The 21,541-nt window shown below is 38.8% G+C and overlaps 1 protein-coding gene across 24 annotated transcripts in view; it reads left to right on the top strand.

Moving 5' to 3' along the window:
• The window catches only part of diaph2 (diaphanous-related formin 2), a 474,147-nt gene that overhangs the window by 180,808 nt on the left and 271,798 nt on the right, over positions 1-21,541 (top strand). For 13 of the 24 annotated variants that reach the window (XM_077247896.1, XM_077247898.1, XM_077247892.1 and 10 more), the window contains 6 exons: positions 2,237-2,353; positions 5,482-5,600; positions 6,722-6,786; positions 7,758-7,862; positions 16,563-16,892; positions 20,837-20,951. In XM_077247896.1, the coding sequence (XP_077104011.1) occupies positions 2,237-2,353; positions 5,482-5,600; positions 6,722-6,786; positions 7,758-7,862; positions 16,563-16,892; positions 20,837-20,951 (851 nt within the window). Of the gene's footprint in view, positions 1-2,236; positions 2,354-5,481; positions 5,601-6,721; positions 6,787-7,757; positions 7,863-13,045; positions 13,109-16,562; positions 16,893-20,836; positions 20,952-21,541 lie in introns of all 24 variants that reach the window. The other 11 variants (XM_077247876.1, XM_077247888.1, XM_077247878.1 and 8 more) reach the window with 1 other exon arrangement.

Raw genomic sequence — 21,541 nt, 5'->3', positions numbered from 1 at the left:
GTCTAAGCAACGGTCTCTGTCTTTCCCAGTCCTTCATTTCCCTGCTTCTTATTCAAAACATCAAACGGTTTTCCAATCTTACCCTGAATATTTACAAAAAGAGTTTCTATCTGTTTGTCTGTCTGTCTGTCTGTCTGTCTATCTATCTGTCTGTCTATCTGTCCAACTATCCATCTATCTGTCTATTAGCATGTAGTTACGAACCTCCAATATCTTCGAAACCATTACCTGATTGAGACAAAACCACCGTAGAAAAATCGTAAACATAGGTTGTTGAAATTAATTTAAATGTCAAAAATTTGATAGTAAGTGGCAGACAAATACAATTGAAGTCCAGTGTGGGTCATTTTCTATGTGCTCATAAATATAAATGTCCATAACTCCAAAGCGAAATTAAATATTTTCACCAAATTTGACACACTTATGTGTATTGGGGGCACTCTGAGGACACACACACAAAAAGCGGTGGGACTGCACCACTTGGTTGCGCTATAATTGAACAAAACATGAAATTGGCTCTAACTACAGTACCATTGATCTGATTTACTTCAAAATTGACACGCAGTGTCTTTGTCACAAGTTGATATCATAGTAAATTATGACATTGGTGTACCTTGAAAAACATGGCTGTCATTTTAATTACAAAATGACAAAAAAAGATACAAAGCTGTAACTGTTTTTCTCAAAAATGTTAATGCTTGCAGCTATATTTACTATTATTATTATTATTATTATTAAGAATATAGCACTGCTGGTCATGTTTAGTTCTGGCCACTGTAGTGACTTCAGGAAGCTGTTGAATATTAATTGTTAAAAGTTGGGCAGCGTGATTGATTGACCCTCGCTCTCTGTCTTTTGTATTGCTCAGCCTCATGCTGATACAGCTCATGTTTATGCATCACCTTCCACACCAGTATATTACTGCAAACATGCCCAAAATACCAATATGCACAGACCGTGTGTCTGTGTTCACACTCTTGGCCCTGCTTAATAGATAGAATGACTTTCCGGTGGTGTGATTTGCTGGTTTTGAAGTTTAGAGAAAATAATTGACCTAAGCAGATCACCTGTGTTATCAGCAATAATGCTTTGAAGATGCTTGTATTCTCATATTGAGTTGACAGAACATGGGATACACTCACAACTCTATGAATAACTGAAATGATATGAGCTAATTAGAAAATGTTCAGCATTAGTGGGGCAGATTGGTTTGCTGCAAGTGCAGTTCAGGGGCTTGAAGTCTTATCTTTCCATGTTATTATTATTCCATAAATAAAGCATTTTTTTCTCTGTTTTTAGGTGATATTCTTTGAAAGAATATATAGTACTCTATCCTGAGGCAGATTTTTATTAAATGTAGACAGACTCTCTTTACTTTTTAGTTGTTCCTTTAAATATTGAGCCACAGCTTCAGCAAATACCTCCACAGCTTTGTTCTCTATCCCAGTGGAATGGAAGGAGCGAATATGGTGGCTCAAGAAAGTGTGCTCCAGTCTAGGCAGTGTATCACGATACATTCAGCATGCAACTGTATACACTATTTATGCCCATATTTTTTAAATTTAATTTAATATAACATTTAGTTTTTTTTGTTTTTTGTTGTTCTATTAACTCCATCATAGGACAATTACCAGGTGCTACAATTAATCATCACATGCTTTAGCTTACCACCATTGGAAATAGATTCAGTCATTCATTTTACTCAAGTGGACACAACTGGGAGGGTTGGCATGTCAGTCGTGACTGATCCATGTTTTATGGTTTTAAATAATCAAACTTAAAGAATGTTCAGTTAATTCATATCGAGGTCCAGTGTATGAACTGGCAGAAGAGGTATTTCTTCTGTCACTTTTCTTCAATCCTTGTTTATTCATGTTAACAAATTAGATCCCTAAAGCCACTTTAGAATGCAGACAGAAAGCTTCATTTCTGGTTCGAATCAACCTTTGACTCATCCCTCTATCTGAATTAAAGTAAGCAAGTTATATCCAGTGATTAATGGCCATGCACCTTAAGTTATATTTGCATACACTTTATTGTTCTTTCTCATTTTAGAACTATACCACTGCACTTTTAATCATTCCTGTCCCTCTAGTATACATTTTATAAACAGGCTTATAATACAGTCTATAAACATTCTTATAAACAGTACGTATATAAATGTCATGTTTAGATCAACTTTGTTTTACTACATAACAAATAGGATGTACAGTTGTGTCCTTAACAATCCATGCACTGATATGGGTGAGGTGTACCATCTCCTGTCCAACATGGTGAAAGACACAGGCTCAGAATCTTACTTCCTATCCATTCTCCAGCACCTGCTGCTCATCAGGAATGATTATTATATCAGGTGAGTGCTATCATATCTTATTTTTAATATCCATTCCATAAATGTGATATAAGACCTCACCTACCTGTTCATTAACACTTTTTCTCAGTTTCTATTGAATTGACAAACATACTTGATTATGATAATTCCGAGATTATAATTGAGAATAAATGGAAATAAATACAACTAAATTAACAGACAAAATACATTATAATTAAGTAAAATAAAAAATGGTATACATTTACTATGTTAATAATATAACATTACTCGTATCATGATAAAAAGATTTTAGTCATACCGCTCATTAACAATGTCTTGAATCAGAATTTATTTAAAAACAGAGTTATTTTGCATGTTCAGCCGCACTCAATAGTATGTGTGTCTGTCAGAAAGTGAAGAAATTATACTGAGCATTTCAGTTCACTGTTGCATCAGACCTGTTGCCGAGGTAAAATATTTAATAAAAAGGGAAGAGCGAAGCGATGAAAGTGAGGGAATTTACCATGGACATGTTGCTGCTCACTTTGAGCTATGAATAATGTATTGCCTGGCTTGTTGGAAAAAGCGAGTAATAGAAAACACATTAACCAAGTAGTATGGCAGATTCTTGTTCAATGCCATCCCTCCCGCCCCTGTGTCTGTAACTCTGACAGCAGAAAACAGGATCACTACAAATGCTGATTAAAAATGTATGCACTTATTACAGACTAAAGAAAAACAACATGAACAATCTCTTTAATGTCCCCAATTGTTTCTTTTTGTCACCAATGAGATTAAATGAAGAGAAAATTAAGTCTCCTGCCTCTCAGATTTTTCTTCTGAGAAATAGACCTTAGTAATCCCACAAATATTGTGATACAAAATAGCCTACATAAAACATAGCTAAGAAATCCTGAGCTATAAAAGAACGTAGTTGGAGCAATGACACTTTTATTTGCATCAAAACGTATATATTTCTCAAGATTAGCATCTAAAGATGGATATGCAGCTGTGTTTGTTGTCTCATATATGCATCTGTATTACATGGTCACTCTATAAAGATCTCATCACTCATGTCTTTGGATGCTTTTGAACCTGGTGCGACGTTTTATGTAGATTGGATTGGCTGGTTGGGAAATTGTATGGCTATAATTTTAGATTAAAGCGATCCCTTGAGATCAGTGCAGGCTTTGATGGCCGAGTCTCCAAGGAGAGGACGGGACCAATAGGCTGGTGGCATCTCTCTACTTCAGTCCGCATCAGTCGACAGCGTCACTCTTGTTCATAGGTGTTGGGAGGTACTCTGGTGATCAAAGCCAGCCATAAAGGAGAGCTGTCCGTGCCAATAGATTGCATCGTTTGATTTAAACCCATTCTTTAAAGCCATTTCAACCAGGCACCCTTATCCTCAGTTAACTCTGTGCCCTCAACTCCGTCCTTGGTTATTTGTATGGAAAGTTTTCCCTCAATTTGTTTAATAACCTGTTTTAAAATCAAATCAAATAAATTGAACAATTTAATTTTGCAAGTTACCAATGTCCTTCAGCCTTCCTTTTTACTGCTTTTTGGAGCAGTGGAAGATGTTGGGCAATAACTCCCTAAGACTCTGTAATAGAAGGTAGATCATAGGGAGGGTATATGGAGCACATCTTCTACTTTTGGCTGTGACTGATGTAAAGATTAGATGGGCAGTGTGGAGCAGGGGTTGGATGGGAGATGAGAGGCAGACAGTGAAGGTGCCAGACTGAGAGAGAGGAGGAAAGAGCTGCTCCGTTGAGTGGGGCATATGCTGTCTCCACTGTTGGGGTCTGACAGTTCTGGGTCAGTCGTCTCCTTCCCGGTTCTATCCAGCATCCAGTGGTGGTAGCCAGGATGTTGAGAAAATAGGGCGGCTTATTGAGATAATGATATGGTGTACATCAGTGACAGGAATAAGCTTCGGGCCTTGCCACTAAGCCAGGCTCGGTGACACTCTCAGCCCTATCAGTTCCAGCCGCCCCATCCGCCCCCTCTGTACGCTTATTACACATCGCTGCCGTGTTTCTTACAACAAGGCCTTGAATTGGGAAATTGTGCAAATATGATTATCTGTTTGGTCATCTTAATATGTTATTTGTCATTGAGATTGGAGAGACATCCAATTATAGTTAATGTATAGTTTTTTAGAGGCACCTTCGAGCATACTGAGGTCTTATGATCAAAATTATTAAATGTCCCATTGGCAGCCTTTCATGGAATTTAGGTTGTATATATAGATTGTAAAGATAAGGAAAATGACACTCATGTTGTTGTGTTATTCATTAACTTGGGTCAACAAACTGTCATTCATCCATTAGCTTAGCTATATTCCCCCTCCAATATTGTTTATCAAACAAGAATGTTTGGAGATTAAAAACATCTAATGCTCTAGAATTAAGTGGCTTTAGCTTAGAGTTGTGGAGCAATTATGTAGTACAGGGACATTTTTAAAGTCATGCTTGTTCATTAGAATTCGAAAGCTTGTTTTGTGTCGAGAAGCCGGGAGAAGGGGACGACACATTTCTGGGAGGAAAATTGAATACCTACAAGAGACATTCAAGGTCATGCTTGGAACATAATTGTTTGCCACTACGGAGCTTGGCTTAAGTCGACATTGTATTTGTTAAATGTCACTCTCAATTAAAATTGGTAATATAACTTGGAAAAGGTCACTCACTAAGCGCCATGGCAGTATCTAGTCCCAGACCCATTTACTCCCCGTCCCGTTATTGTCACCCCTCCAAACACAAGGCCGTGTTTTCCCTGCCATTGTGTGACTAATTACACAGATTACACTGATTAGATTTGCGTCTGCAGGTTTTATTACCGCCCTTAATTGCCAAAGATGATTGCAAATTAGAGAGGGAAGCACGGAGGCCCGGATGTCTGTTTGTCTTCACCTTGAATGGACAAAGTCACCCAACTGCTCACCCAACGGCTGCATGCTTTGCCTTTAGTGATTTCATTATGTACCAAAGGAAACCTTAATTCAATGCCGTGAAATACTATTAAAAGATATGTCTTACCGGATGATTAATGAAGAACTGTCCTCACCGGAATGCACAAGGCGGTATTTTATATGAAGTTAACGGCTTTGTCTCATGTCATATTCTGCCCCCTCACTTTCGCAGTACTCCTTCTTTTTATTACAGGCCTCAGTATTACAAGGTGATCGAGGAGTGTGTGTCCCAGATTGTCCTCCACCGCAGTGGGATGGACCCTGATTTTGCCTACAGGGAGAGACTGGATGTGGACTTCAGTCACCTCATCGGCAAGTCTGAGATTAGGTCTCCTCTGTCTTGTAGAAAATGTCTTTATGTTATGAGCACCACACTAAACCTTTATGCACTTCCGCTTAAGTTATTATTCATTAGTACAACAAGTTTTCCAGACTATTACATTCTGTCTTGAAATGTATGGTCATGTGATAAAGTGGCCAGAACATTTCAGAATGAATAAAAAGAGTTTCAGGTTTCGGTAACCAGCTTTAGGTAAAAGCGAGAGAGCGGTATTGAGTTAAATCACTTCATTCAAATCTAATAGAAATACTTTTTGTGGGCTTAATGGCATATCTACAGTATTATTACAACAGTCCTGCATAGATTCACACTACAGTCTGTCTTAACATAACTGTGAAATCATGCGTTGAGGGAGAGACAATTGCAGTTGATAAAAGTTAGCAATTTCCTGGAGTAGATCTAATTATTATTCCCTGGTCCCCATGAGAGCCCTGTCTGAAACACCTGCACTCACCTGACACATACGATAAGCTACACTCATTATGCATAAATAAAACATTATCTGCAAAACCTGGCTGGCATGTCATGTCTTATAAACGCAACACGGCCTATTATTTGCAGTCCTTGACTTTTTCATTTGTTTTTTTATGATTAAATGTTGGTGGGGAAATAAGCATGCATTGCCAATGGTTATGTCACCCAGTTCTTGGACAACCAAAGGAATTTATAAAATAAGGGTGATGTACATTTTTTACCCCTTTTTTTTTTGCCCCCCTTTTGTGTTTTGTCACTAACACTTTAGTAACTTGCCAACAAACGCTCATTAAAAGTTTCAAAACCAATCTGCAGAAACAATTTTTTCTAGATTTTCTCACTTCTTCCCTTACTTTAATGAGTTGAAAACAGATTTTGCGGGGCACCTTTTTTTTTAAATTTACATCTCAAACCCCCAGAAGAGAATACAAATCTCCAGAGGGGAGGGTGGAATGAGACACTGACAGGTTAATTTTATTCCGTTCGCTTTTTCGTTCTTTTAGTTGTCTTCATTCAGTGTCTGATATAGAATCTTATCCATCATGTTAACAATGCACCATGGAATTTACATATACTTGCGTTTTGTGTTTTCATGTACCCGGCTATTTGTGTATGACAGATCAGTGCGTGGATAAAGCCAAGGTAGAAGAGAGTGAGCAGAGAGCAGCGGAATTCTCCAAAAAGGTGAGTTTATTAATCACCCTGGGTGCTGCTATTGGTATGCAACCAGGCTGCTGTCACCAAACTTTTCTCCCATGAGCGATGAGGCAGTGAATCGATTGGTCTCACCTGATCAATAGCTGGCAACAGAGCAACATGATCTGTATCAGTGCAAGCAGAATCAATGCTGATGCTCCAATCTGCAAGCTTGTTTGTGCCATACTGGGAACACTATTTACAGGCACCATTTCAAATAGTTTTAAAGGCCCCAACGTACAATTTTGTCATTTTTTTTCTAATACTTGAAAAGTTTTCTCTGGAGGTTCATAAGGATGCTGAGCTAACACTTGCTGGTGTTGTCAGTGAAGCCAAGAGCTGTATCCCATAATGCTTGAGGGACCAGAGAGTATATCCATGCTCTTGCTCATCTTCCTGTCCAACTCTGCCAAATGTCAGCCAGACATCTGAGGCTTGCAGTTTAATGGCAGAGTAACACAAATACCACTGGACGGCTGAAAGCATTGACTCTCTTTCACTATGTATGCTTGTGTTTGTGTGTGTGCCAATGCTTTCAGGAATCATATTTTGTGTTTGCACATTTTTTGTGTGTATTTTTGCAATATATTTTGTATATTTTTGGAAATATTAATAGTATAGTATTTATTTAATAGTATGATGTATTTAATATTTGTATACACTCTGTCGTCCGTTCAAAAGTTTGAGTCGATCAGATTGTTTGGAAAGTAGTCTCTTATTTTCACTGAGGCTACAAGTATTATATGATCAAAAAGTACAGCAAAATCTCTTTCTACACACATTAGATTACTTTATGAGTGAATGAGACCCTGGTGTTAGTTGCAGCCATTATAATCTTAGCCCTGGATCAGGATGACGATTGTTGACGAAGTTGGAGAGAAATTGTCAAGATGTTGATGTATCCTATGGTGTTTGCAGAGTTACTTCAATGTGTTTGTATGTGTGTTGTTGTCTTTCAGTTCGACGAGGAGTTTAGTGCACGGCAGGAGGCAAAGGCCGAGCTGCAGAAGCAGGAGGAGAAAATCAAGGTGCTCGAGACACAGATCAACACCCTGCAGGCCCAGGTAACACTTGCACCAGAACCTACTGTACAAACTGTTCTCTTCCTTATCACCACTTCAGGTTCACAAAACAGTATGACCCATTCAGCTGCACTGCGATCTCAACCCAAGGGTATCGAACACAGGTTAACGCTAATGGAAGCTACCACTGATGCCGTGGCCCATGTGTTCACCTTTAACATGCATAGTCTACCCTTCCATTGGCACTGATTATACCACAGAACCAATCTGTTCTTTGTTGTATTCTCAGAGGCTTAAAAATCCTCTGAGATTTCTTTTATCTTCCCTCATGAGAGCTTGGTGGTTTCAATCTTTTCTTAGAAAAGCCCTTTATCCTACATATCCATGAAGAAACAAGCCTACTTTTCTGGTTTCCAGACTGCTTTTTTTCACCTCACAAATATTCTCCAATGGCTATTAAACTACCAGGCATTCAATTATTTGTCTCCATCACAAAACCTTCTTGACGCTCAGTGCCTTGGCTCATCAAATGCCCTGGAAAAGAGCTATACAAGCACATTAGGATCACTAGTACTTATTTTGTGTGTTGTGAAGTCATATGAAGCAGTTTTTCTCTGTCTGCTTCAAATGGTAATGCAACTGCTAATGTGGCGGCGAAGGGAGAGACTCTGCTAATTTGGTCAAATTGAAACCTTTTTATCTTTTATCGTGAATGCAGTGGTGCTCTAAGTGGGTATTTTAGGACTTGAGGGATTGTATGATTTAATAAAGGGCCAATCTCCCCCTCAAATTGTTGGATTTGATTTTTCTCAATTGCTCCATTGCAGGCTGTTCCTAGATATTGTATCAACGCTGTGAGGGATTGCGTTACGTCTTTGCCTTTCACATCATCGTTTCTGTCAAGAAAAACCCTCAGTCGTTCACCCGCAAAATGACTGCTATTTCCTACTAAACCCAATTTTAAACATTTTAGATTTTAGTGGTGCCTTGGGACAAAAGAAGTAGCTTGCTTGCTAGCTTATGGAGTTTAATAGGAGGGGAAAAAACACCATTTGTGAAGCGCCATCCACGGTGTAAATAGTTTTCCAGAAACCAAATATATTGCAGTCGGAAAAGCCAGCACTTCGTCTTTTTGTTTACTTACCTCTCAATATCTCCAAACCCTGTTCCCCCCATCATCCCCCAACAAGCATTTCCCCACCTCTAAACCGAGATGAGTTGCTGTCATTAAGGACCCTGGCAGTTTGGACCACCATTCATTCTCACAGATTTACCAAATGGGCACATTAGTGGAGGCGGGGCTGGAACAGGTTCCTCCCAGTGCAAAGCAGAGCTTCTCAGAGTCCGTCACTTCATTTGTGGGCAGTCCTCACCCCTGCACTTCGTCTGCCCCGAGAGCCGAATCACTGCACATTACCCACTCTGTCTCCCTCCTTCCCTCCATCTGCCTCGTCCATCACTTTCTCAACTCCTACACATATTCATGAGCCCAGGCCTCTCTGCGCTCCACTCCTCATCAGTCACCATCATCCCTCCTTTTCTACACTCATTCATACCGAGCCATATTGCATGCACCCAATGCAGACACTGAAACCCTATTAATGACTGCTCACCTGCTTTCTTTCTGCTCTGCTTTCCTGGACCATGGTGTGATTCGGCTGTTGTTTTTCCCTTGGTGTCCTCTTACACCATGGCGATCTCATTCTCTTTGAAGCTCAGTCATCTCCAGCACATTAACAGGTAGAGAAGCGAAGCAGAGCTCTGGAGACGCATACTCTTTCCAAGTGTGCGCTCTGAAGGCACGTTCAAAGCTTTGGCTCCATAACATTCTCGCATCAACAGACTTCTGGTGCTTCTGGTGGAGAACATGTAATGCGCTCGCAAAGGAAGCACCAGGATATTAGCATTAAAGTGTTGCACTCATCCCGTGGGTGTTTTGGCACATCTGAAAGGTATATAAACTCATAGGTTGTCATACGCAAAGCTGACAAATTGTATCCTTTATTAGACAGCCGGTGTAGAACTCTTCTCCCTCTGCAGTTTCACAATGTTGTCAGCTTGTCGGTGCACAACACATCACCATGAAAACTGACTACGCTCACCCACACTTCACCCCACATGCCTACTTCTTATTCTTTGATGGTCTGGTACAGATGGGAAGTAGAACTTGGTTTCTATAAAAACACATTTTATAATAATATTTAATAATGTTATATAAAGTTATTTTTATTTTGTTTATTTTCTTTCCAAAAGAAAAAAACACAAAGCAACAACCAATCAATGAAATATCTCATCTGAATTAATGATTCAAAGGTCACCTCTTCACATTCTCAATATTTTACCTTTCTATTTCTATAATAAGCCTCATTAGGTTACATTATAATGTACATTTTAAGAGTTTTGAGCTGACAAGCATGCATGTTAGAGTTTTTAACATAATTATTTTGCCATATGGGTGACCTAGGTTCAAGGACAACCAAGAGATGAGATCAAAAACATGCTTATCAACATATTTGCTTTAACACATGATTGAAGAGAGACATTATTCAGAGCAAGCAGCGCAACAGCTCATGTGAAAATAATAGTCATCTGATCTCATCAAAGCTGCCGTATAGAAAATTTCAGACAGACTGAATATGAAATAGAAAGAATAAAATAATAAAAGAGCATACACTTTTAATGGTTGCATTATTAGGTCCAGTTTTAAACAAGCATGTAACCATATTCTATCTTTCATGTTGTGGTGGATTGATATTGTCCCTACTTGATTTGACTTCAGTCATGTTAATGCCAACAAAGTGCAACATGTATGCAGGGTTCTCTTACTCACCCCAAAACCTCTCTCTTGGCCATTCAATAGAAAGGGAATAGAATCAGAGGTGAGGAATCGAACAGTATCTCACTTAATTATTCAGAACTCAAGCGATACTGGGGGAGAAATCTTTTACAGCACCCTGATAGGCTTCAGAAAGGTCTGCGGTCAGCTGTCTCTATCAACATGGGACTCGTGTCTTATTGCTGCTGCTGGGCTGGATCTGGAAGAGTATGTCGGTAATGATGCAGATAAGGACAGCACTACACTTGAATCATGGAGTTGGTTGCCATGTGCTCTTCGTTGTTGCCATGGTCAGAATCAGGGTAAAAAACTTGGCCATTCACCTTTACAGGCTGATTCATTTGAGATGCAGCGTGTGCATCTGAACACACTGAAGCTTTAGTTGCCATTGGCTAGTACATTTTTTATTTTACTCGCCAGACTTTATGCATGGAATGCAATAACAATTCAAATGTCCAATCAAGTTACACATACATGTATTATAAATATAAGATATAAATTTCAAACACTATTAAAGTCAAGTAATAAAATAAGAAAAAAATAATCAAACTAAAGCAATAGCACAATTAAACACAATATAGCAAAGATGCAAATTAAATAAAGGCTTTCAGCTTTTCAGGTAGATCTAACAGTTGTTAGATGCAGATTAGTTACAGAAATTGAATAAAGTAATCAAATGTAAAATAACACTGCATAGTCTTCACTGTATACATTAAATATGGATGGATCCTTAATAAAGTTACACAATTTATTCAGTCAAAAGCATTTTGACAAGTCTGTTGTTTTATTGAGGAATATTAGGCTGCTATTACTTTAAAATAAAATCCATGGATCCTATATACTGATACTGTTACACGTGTTTTCTCTTTTGACTGTTGACAATCACTTAAGACATAACCAACTATGTTTACTAGGATAATTGCCAAGATGTGAAAGTGAGCTCAATTCAGTTATTTACGTGCTGTCAGACAAGGTTTTCTGGGCACGTGCATCGGATGTGCAGTTTTGTGCACAGTGCGCACAAGTTATTTTTTGCTGCTTCTTGCTCTTGAATGTTTAAATTGGCAAGGCTTAAAAACGTGTACAAATGATAAACTTTCATGACGACGCAGTACTGGTCCTAAAGTTCTGTCAACGAGCCCTGCATATGCTCTCTCGTTCTCTCAACAAACCTTAGATGTTTTGCCGATAGGCGAAAATAGGCTAGAATAGGCGACTTTAATTGTACAATTTACTAGCCATTGGATATTTAAAGCTATTTTTTGTTGCCTCTCTTGTAATTTGTTCGCATATGTGATTGATTTACTTACATTGTAGAGGGTTGTAAAAAAACAAAGCTTACTAAACATTACAAGTAAGGACAACATTTCAAATATGATCAAAGGTTTTTTTTTTTCAGCAGTCTTCACCATGGAAGTATCCATCTTCTTTTCCATTACATGTCTTTAATATTTGATTCCGTCCTATGGCAATATGGGGGAATTGCACCATATAAGTGTATTTCATAGGCAGTGGAGTATGCTTCCTCTGAATGAAAAGAGGCTGTTAAGATGTTATTTTTCCCTTTTTCTTTTTGTCATTCTCATAGCGAGTTCAAAGTGGGAGCGAAGCATTGCTGATTCTAAGTGTTTGCGCAAAATTCATTGGCAGTGAAGTAATGGGAAGGACTTGAAAGAACATGATTCCAGAAGCAACTTTAAAAGCATTGATTGCATAACAACCAATTTACTGCATTGCCGTCTGTTGCGGCTTGAACTTTACTTAAAAATGGACATTATTGAAGCCAAAGCATTATGGAAATGACTGGAGCCAATAAAGTGACAGGTTACAGAAGTAAAAAAAAAAAAAAATGACATAGCGTCACACTGCTTAATGGGATTTTCACATAAGTCTTATACCTTTGTCTTTTTATCCAATTTTTAAATTATATTTTAATTGCAAATCAGAGTTTGATTTGTGCGTAGTAGGTGGGTTGGTCATGGCTTTTAACTCTTTAACAAATACTTTTTTTTTTTCTTAAATCATCCAAGAAAGCTAAAAATGTGGGTGGGCACTGTTTTGCACTGTCTGGAACTAGAATTAAGGATGTTTAATGATATTCTTAATTGGTGAATTCACTCTTTTCAAAAACCTTTCTGGAGTGAGAATGTCACAGCAACCACTAATGAAACCCTGTATTACTTTATTAGTAGGCAAAACACTGTGTTTTGATAATGTTCAAGTAGGCTGCATCTAATTTCTTGTTGTCACCAAGTGTTATTGCCATGTAACTTTCAGCAAAGTTGGCAGTTGACTTTTTCTTTACCATTCTCCTTTTCCAGCTATGGTCTTTGCCTTACTGTTGCTCTGTCTGTCTTTGTATCTGTCTGTCTGTCCCTCACCTGTCCAGTTGACTAGTGAGAGAGACAAGCTAAGAGAGGCAGAGAAAAGCATCAGCGAAAGAAACAGCAAGGTGGGTGTTCTCCCAACCTCCCCTTCCCTTCCCAGCATGCTCAAAGCAGCCACCTGCCTGCATCTTTGAAAATCTGCATTTTTTATACCTTCTAACAGGTTGATCAAGGCTGTTACCCCTCAGTGATCAGGCAGAGCCTTGATTTTCTGTATTGTCTGAAGATTCTCAACAGATGCTGTTCAATCATCCATTACAAATGCATGCTACACAATTAGGCCATAATCCTTTCCACATATCCAGCATATAAACAGCTTGTGATGATGAATCCTGCCAAATATAATCTCTATACTGTGAACTAGAATATTACCACAGACACTAGAAAGTATATGAACCAAGCAGTTTGTTTGTTCCCTTGGAATCAAACACTTAATTCGGGGTGGCTAGCACTGTTCTCTTCCACTTCAGCTACAGGAACATGATGGAACAGGCTACCAGAGCCAGTTCAAGCTTGAAGGGAAAAATGAAACCTATCCTTCCATTTAACAAGAGTATTGTAACCCCTCAGTAGTTACCAAATCTAATTTAATTTTCCTTTTGCTCATCAGAGATGAGATTGGGATGGTTTAATTGTGTGTTAGTCCTAGTTAATTACCCAAACTGTGACTGTTTCTACCAAGAGTGTCCTCCCACCCGTTGAGAGTGTAAATGGATACTTGTCCTCTTGATATTCTTCTGTCCATATAGAAAACAGAGTTTCAGACACACCGACTGCTAATTAGTGCAACTTAACGTATGAGAGACGGCGAGCAAGTCCAGGTCAGTGGCCAGCTTTGACTTTTAACAATCCAGACTTTTTTTAAGTAAATAGCTTTTTTAAAACAAGACAAAAATCCGAAAGGAAACCATAGGGGGAAATTAGCTTTAAATGAAACATTTTTCCCGTATAAAATGGTTTTGTTGTGAAATTGAATGAGGAGTATGTCTTGAGAAAATTGTGTGCCAGAGGCTGATTAGCATTCCAGAACTGTGGCTGTAGGGTCTGCATCACGCCACAAGCTGCCACAGAGGGCCAAAGCGATGCGGAAATGACGGTGGTCTAATTTAGCAGCTAATTTGCTTGCCATTCTCTTGTATTAAACTTGAGAGAGAAAATGGGTCACAACGGGCCAGAGATTGACAGATGCATAATCATGGGACAGGGTACTCGTCAAGGGGCCTCAGCTTCCTGCATGATGCTTCTACACCTTTTTAATTTCCCTTCTAATAAACAATCCACTGCCTGCATTGTGTAATCAAACACTCGGTAATGCATATAAAAATGTGACTCGACGCATATCATACTCCTAATCAACTGAACTGAGGCTGGAGCGCAGAGAGGGGAATTGCTTTAGAAAATGAGAAACTTTTTCACTAAGCAGTGATGAGAATGAGGCACAAAGTAAGTTTTGAGAAGGAGGAGGAAAAAAGAGAGAAAAAATGGTTTGTAATCATCCAAAGGTCAAGTCATATCTGGGCTTTTGGGACTTCTAATTGAAGCATTTGCATATCATTTGTTGCTAAAGAGACTGGCCCACCCTTTATCAGTGGTTCAAATTACCTGTTTATTCTGTTGCGAGCAGAGCAGGGCTGATTTGTCAAGACATTTACTGCCCTTAGTCTTATCAGTTACTGGATGAATTGAGTGACTGACTCCTCCATAATGGCTTCTCTTCCTGGAGACCATCTCGTGAACTTCAGTTATCTTACCAGGAGAGAAAAAAAATGACCAATAAAGAAAAAGAAATGCACATTTGGTTAAACTCTATGGATTTTGACTCAAGGTTAAGGATCTAGAGGGTGGAGCAGAAAGGTCGACTGGCTGCCGCCACCAGTTGCATGAGTGTTCAAGCCCGATTACTCTTCTCATTACTGCTAAAGGTTCAGGTGGCTGCATCCCATTCATACGCTCAATCTATTAGCAAATTACAGAGGCAATTTACATGTTAATCAAGTCTAATGGTTTACTCTCATCTGTTATGCTTTATGATTAAACGAGATGAATCAGTCGACACAAAGTGCTTTCCATATTTCATCCACAAACAAATATCGATACTGTCATCTTGTCATTCAGTGTAATCACAGTTAAGTATGTTCCATACGGAATGAATGAATGATTATGTCATTATGTCTTAAAAACAATAACAGATGATCATAATAAACTTCACCATGTTTGTTTCTTTTTGAGTTATGCCCTCAGTGTCAGGCGGCTTTTCATTTTCTACTGCTAATCTGAATCTAAAATGGCTTTTAAATTGTGTGTGTGTGTGAGTGGAAGTCAGTCAAGCTTACAGGAATCTTACGAGACCCATAGAAGTTGGTTATATTATGCTGCTGTATAATACCTGATGTTACCCGAGTTAAGCTTATCTCACCTTCTTTAGCTCGATGTTGTTGTTTTTTTCTTTCTATCTACTGAACATTTGCTACAGTAGGGTCCACAATTAACTTGTGCAGTCATTCATGCATTCACATGGAGTTCTAGATAAAAATATCCTAGATAGTCTTTTGATGAAATTAATAATTCAGTAGATGTTGGTATGCTAAAACATTAAGTTGTGACATGTTTTCTTTAGTAGATAGTTTGTATGTTATTTAGTTTTTTTTAAACTTTATTTGAATCTCACGTCAGACAAATAATTTTAATTGCTCATCAAATCCCATTTCTACTCAAGTTTGGCTTAGTATTCACTTTGGACTCTAGATGAAACAACACTCCAGTGTCCACCAGACAATCCTACCATCACATACACACTTAGACACTTCACTGCTTGTTCAACACTTGTCAAATTGCTCCTCTGAGATCCCGGTCACTTGACATGTGTGTACATTCCAGAAGAATCTATCGGTCACATCGACCGACCTGCCATTTATTTATTTACATATTCAATGTGACTACCTGCCCCTCAGGAATTGCTGTGTCCCAGTTTCCCAGCGAGAGAATCAGACGGTGGGTTCACGCTCCTCTGAGCGCTGGCCCCTGCTTGGCTCTCAGGAGGCGGGGCTCTGTGCGCTAGATGGGCAGATGCTCAGTGCTGCTGAGGGAACAGGTGCCCGGAGGGAAGGCCATGGCGGCCCCAAATCATCCATCTGCTTTTATCAACTCTTATTTAATGCATGCGAGAAGTCACCCCCCCCCCCTCTCCCCCCCCTCTCCCCCCTCTGTCTCTCTCTCTCTCTCTCTCTCTCTCTCTCTCTCTCTCACACTCACTCTCTCACTCAGATTCTTAGACTTGTTGTAATGCACTCTCCTAAAATGTAAAAGTCAGCTTCTGTAAACACTGTGTCTTTTATCCTCCACTCTCCTTTGCCCTTGTCTCACCCGCTAGTTCTGATGGGATAAAACATGTAATGGTGATAAAAGCTTGGGCCTTTGGGTATAGAGGCCGAATGGGAGTGGTTCAGGTGAATGTTTGGCTCACAGAGGTCTCGTAAGATGCCATTTTCTTGTCTCTCACTCTTTGTAATCCATTTGCAGGTTGCAGCAGGACCTGGAGCAGCTGGTGCCACTCCTCCAGCACCTCCAGCAGGGGGCATCGCACCACCTCCTCCGCCCCCTCCACCGCCCCCATGTGGTGGTATACCACCTCCTCCACCTCCTCCTCTACCTGCATCTCTGGGACCTCCTCCTCCAGCTCCACCCGGCTTCGGACCTCCACCTCCGCCTCCACCTCCTGGAGGAGGCCCGCCGCCACCTCCGGGTATGCCTTTGGCTCCTCCTCCGCTCGTTGTCCAGCTGCCTTACGGGCTGGAGCCCAAAAAGACCTACAAACCTGAGAGCGTCATGAAGAGGGTTAACTGGTCCAAGGTAAGAAACACAAAGACACTATTGAAGCTTGAGCGGCTTAAAAACACATGCGTTCTGAGAACCAAAAAAACACACTTCAAGGTCAGCAATAAATTGCAAATAGTGGCTGTAATTTAGCCTTCCCAGCGTGAAGAGAGTTTGACTTTTTCACTGGGAGTTGATGGTCCAAAGCATAAGAGTACATGCAGCTTTTTAAAAAAAAAACGTTATTGTCCCATGGCTAACTCTGCCTCCCTTTCAAAGTTCCCTTGCATGCACATTCTGGCCATAATTGAATACATTTTTGAGTTAAAATGAAACAAAACAAAAATACATAAAACAATATTGAGTAATCCTCCATTGCTTTAAATGCGATTTCTATGGGTCAACCTCTTTTTCTTTTTTTTTTTTCTTTTTCTTTTTCTATGGGTCGTCTTTTTCCTTTTAACTCTCAATCATTAATTTACCCGTCGCCTTGGGAACTTTAACAGTCTGAAAGCTGGATTAATTTATTTGTACTTTTTCATGCTTCTGCTTGACCTTGTCTTTAACTCCTTTATGCATCAATGCAGAGAAGATAGACACCTCCACTAGAAGCAGAATCCTATGAAAAATGAAAATGAAGAACTCACAGTAAGAAACTCAATTAGCAACCATGCATTCAGTACATAATATAAATCAGGGCTACTCATCTCTGAAAAGCTCAAGAGCTACAAAGCAGGATCCATTCAGCCCCAAGGGCAACACTCCTTATTTATGTGATACTCCTTTTATATTAATGAGGTTGACTTTGTGTGGTTTGAAGTATGAGCAAATTACAGCGAGTTTTATATTGTATATTTTCTGTGTTGCGTAAAATACTTGCATTTGTTTGATCAAAAAATACAATAAAACAGTAATATTGTGAAATAGCTGTTTTCTATTTTAATTTATTTTAAAATGTAATTTATTCCTGTGATGGCAAAGTAAATACTTTTGAAATCATTCTAATACGCTGATTTGGTGCTCTAAAAACATTTCTTATTATTATCACATTTGTAAAACAGTTTGTGGTGCTTATTATTTTTGTAGAAACCACAATGTCCCCCTCCCCAAGAATAGAACGAATAAATATTTATTTGCATTCGAATTTATTTTTTATCAAATCAAAACATTTCTACTGTCACTTTTGATCAAACTATTGTATTTTTGCTGAATAAAAGTATTAATTTATAAACAAACAAACAAACAAAAAAGAAAACTTACTGACCCCAACATTTTAAATGGTAATGTAATATACCATTATATATGTAATATATAATTAGTAAATTAAATACTTTACAAATGAATTAGTCATTTTTGTAGCTCATTTGATTATTTTCATTAATTATTTTGTTTTATTTGATTGTATTATTTGCTTATTTTATTCAGAAAAAATATTATTAACAAATTAATAAATGATTTTGGTATCAGCACAGTTTGTACATTCACATTTTGTAATACTGGAGCTAAAAACACTGATAAAATAATATAGTAATATATCGTTTATTGACATGCGAAGGTGATGTTACCATGCATGGTAACGCTGAGATCTCTCAGGTGTCATTATGCTGATGTGTCGGTGATTGGTAATGGAGAGAGTGAGAGGATGAAAATGAGAATGCTAATCAGTTTGTATCTTGCTATTTTAAATCACCCACTGGAGACCCCTCCATCTCTCACAACAGAGGAAGATAACAGCCAGAAACACTCCAGCCTCTGCACTCCTCCCGATTTTTCCCTAAAGCATGTAGCGGACTTTCAAATAGCCACATCGGAGATTGCTGCCTGGAGGTGCTGTAATGTAATTTCTCTAACCGTTAGAGCACCCACACAGAGAAGCCGCACTCCTTTATGGAAAAGTAAATGATTGCTTGCATCTACGGCTAAGACCATTTGGAGCTGCTCGCTTTCTGCCCAGAGATGGGTGTTGCCGCCCAAGGCGAGAGGAAGCTACAGTATTTCTCTCTGCTGCTTGAGCATGAACAAGGTCACCCTTGCTGAGCCCTGTGTTAATTACTATGTTTGGAAGAGTCATGTTTTTTTTTTTCACAAGTGCCCTTATGAGGTAGCGCACTAATGAGACTGATCATTTCTCACTCTGTCAGTCTCTCTGTATTTCCACTGTTCCACTTGGATTTAGTGAGATTGTAAAATCAATCTGATACTAGTGATGTGGGTCATGATCGAGAATAGGGGGCAAAGTAGGCATCAATTTGGGGGCACACAACTAAATGAAAAACTGTTGAATGAGTACCATTACCATCTGGAGATTCAGAACGTTTCACATTGTTAGACATGCATTTGGACAACTTTATAAAATAAGCAAATGTCATAAAGAATTTTTTTTTTTATAAATAGATTTAATTTAAGATTGGTGCACAGTTTATTTTGTAAATTGATTACCTTGACCTTCTAAACAGACTCTTCCTCCTGTTTTGTTTGCTAGCTAAGACATTTTGTAAAAAAAAAAAAATATTCTGACTTCAGACTCACTTACTTGTGACATGACTCTGTGTTGCAGACAGATAACAGCTGAATTGATAGGGGGTGGCGATGTTGTACAAAGTAAATGGTTTCACAATTAATTTACAGATTTATTTATAAAAATACTTCACACAAGAATAAGCCAAGTGTGTAATCGAGAAGCATTTTGACTTCCTGTGTTCTGCTCCGGTTCTCTTCTGTGACGTGACACAAACTGATCTATATAATTTTCTTCAAAGCTTAAATTGCGGTTGAGGAAATTACCATCTTTAGTTTATAATGCAAAGAGGATACAAATTATGTTTATCCAAAAATCTAGTAACTCCTTGTGATTCTGACAGTTCCTCTGGCTATTGTTTCCATATTCTAATTATATACCACATAATTCTTGGAAATACTAGAATGTATGTATATGCTGTTGGATATATTTTTCTAGTTGTTGGGATGCAATTATACAGGTAACAACAACAATGTACGCTGCAATTTTAGAAAGAAATGTCTTTGCAAAGGTGTCATTTCATGCCAAACTTAACCTCTCATTTCCTTTTCTTTTGGGTTTGATGTGTGATGTGTTGATTGCAGAGCAAAATAACAAATGAAAAAAGAAATTCTTAGCATGAACGTTTCTGATTGAAACACCTTATGGTGATAGACATTGAGGTTTGATTTTGACGGTAAGAGGATGACAGGTGATAAAGTCTTACTATTCCATATGCAGATTCCATCTATCCATCCATCCACCCATATACAGATTCCATCCATGCATCCATCCATCCATCCATCCATCCATCCATCCATCCACCCATATACAGATTCCATCCATGCATCCATCCATCCATCCATCATTCTGTCTTTCAGCTGTTTTTTAAAATCAACAATATCCATCTTAAAAATATGTAGTTTTGCTCTACATGAATCTTTCTGCTGTCCTGGTGCTGCTGAGCTTTGGAGACCCTTTACTAAAGATGTCAATGCACTAAACTGGAGGCTGTTTATATTTATGGAGAGCTCTTTCAATTTTCCTTCAACAAAATACTCTAGCTTTAAGGTCTAAGGCTTTAAATTCTTAAATTCTAGCACAGTTGAATTCCCCTTTGCTAGTTTCTTAATGAAGCAGAGAGAATTAGCCAGAGATGATGAGTGGGAGGAGGTTACTATATGTAAAGGAGAAAATACATAGTTTAAACTGCCATGTCTCTCTGCTAGTTTACATCACTCTGAATGACTGGTTGACTGATCAGTTGTATCACACATGTATGTACTATAATTAATGACTGACTAGTTGTCTATCATGACAAACATATACACAAACATACACTGTAAACTGCAAATAGAGTTCAAAATGTTTGATCATATTTAGTGGTGTATATCCATGCTGCTGAATATGTGCTTATGTGTGCATTGGTGCCTGTTTGCTGTATTCCTGCTGGTGTTTGATGGAGTTTCTCCTGTACTTACAGATAGTGCCTCAGGAGATGGCGGAAAACTGCTTTTGGCTCAAAGTCAAAGAGGAGCGTTTTGAGAGTGCGGACATGTTGGGCCAGCTTTCACTGTCCTTCTCTTCTAAATCTAGAGGTAAGGACAACCTGCTTTGCCTCTCCTCCTAATCACATAGGAACGTGTCTTTTCTATTACCCTGACGGCTGCTTTTATTCCTTTCAAACTTTCGAAAACCAGTCATCTCTGTGAAATCTTAATTATCTTTATATAGCTGTTTTGGTTCCCCCATAACTTCCCTTTTTTATGGGGCGTCTACAATCAGATTAAGGGAATGTTTAGCTACTGTATGTGCCAATTAGCTGAGCTGCAGATTTTGAAGTGTACTTTACAGTACATGTCAACACAGAGCCAGTTTACAAAGCATCCCTCTTCCTTCACGGGATCCGTACTCTAAGCGGCTGTGGGTTTCGATAGGAGCAGAGGACAGACATGGTTGGTTAGCTTGGCTGCCTTTCCGCTTCACTGGAAGCCCCCCGAGAGACAGTGAAGAAGAAAGAACGCAATAGAAAGTTACAGTACAGAGAGTTGTACTTTTGTTTTGGCCAGTTTTTTCTTTGTTTGCTTCCCCTGTTTATTCACACTGCTGTAGAAGGATAAAGTGGATGTTTCCTTCGGCAAGGCAGCAAGTTGAACCTTTGACAGTGAATGGCCTCAGTAGATTTTAA

Source organism: Siphateles boraxobius, unplaced genomic scaffold (genome assembly GCF_051911475.1).
Source record: "Siphateles boraxobius isolate OS27281-9 unplaced genomic scaffold, OSU_SipBor_1 3, whole genome shotgun sequence".
Classification (NCBI taxonomy): domain Eukaryota; kingdom Metazoa; phylum Chordata; class Actinopteri; order Cypriniformes; family Leuciscidae; genus Siphateles; species Siphateles boraxobius.
This window is presented reverse-complemented; position numbering and strand designations above follow the sequence as displayed.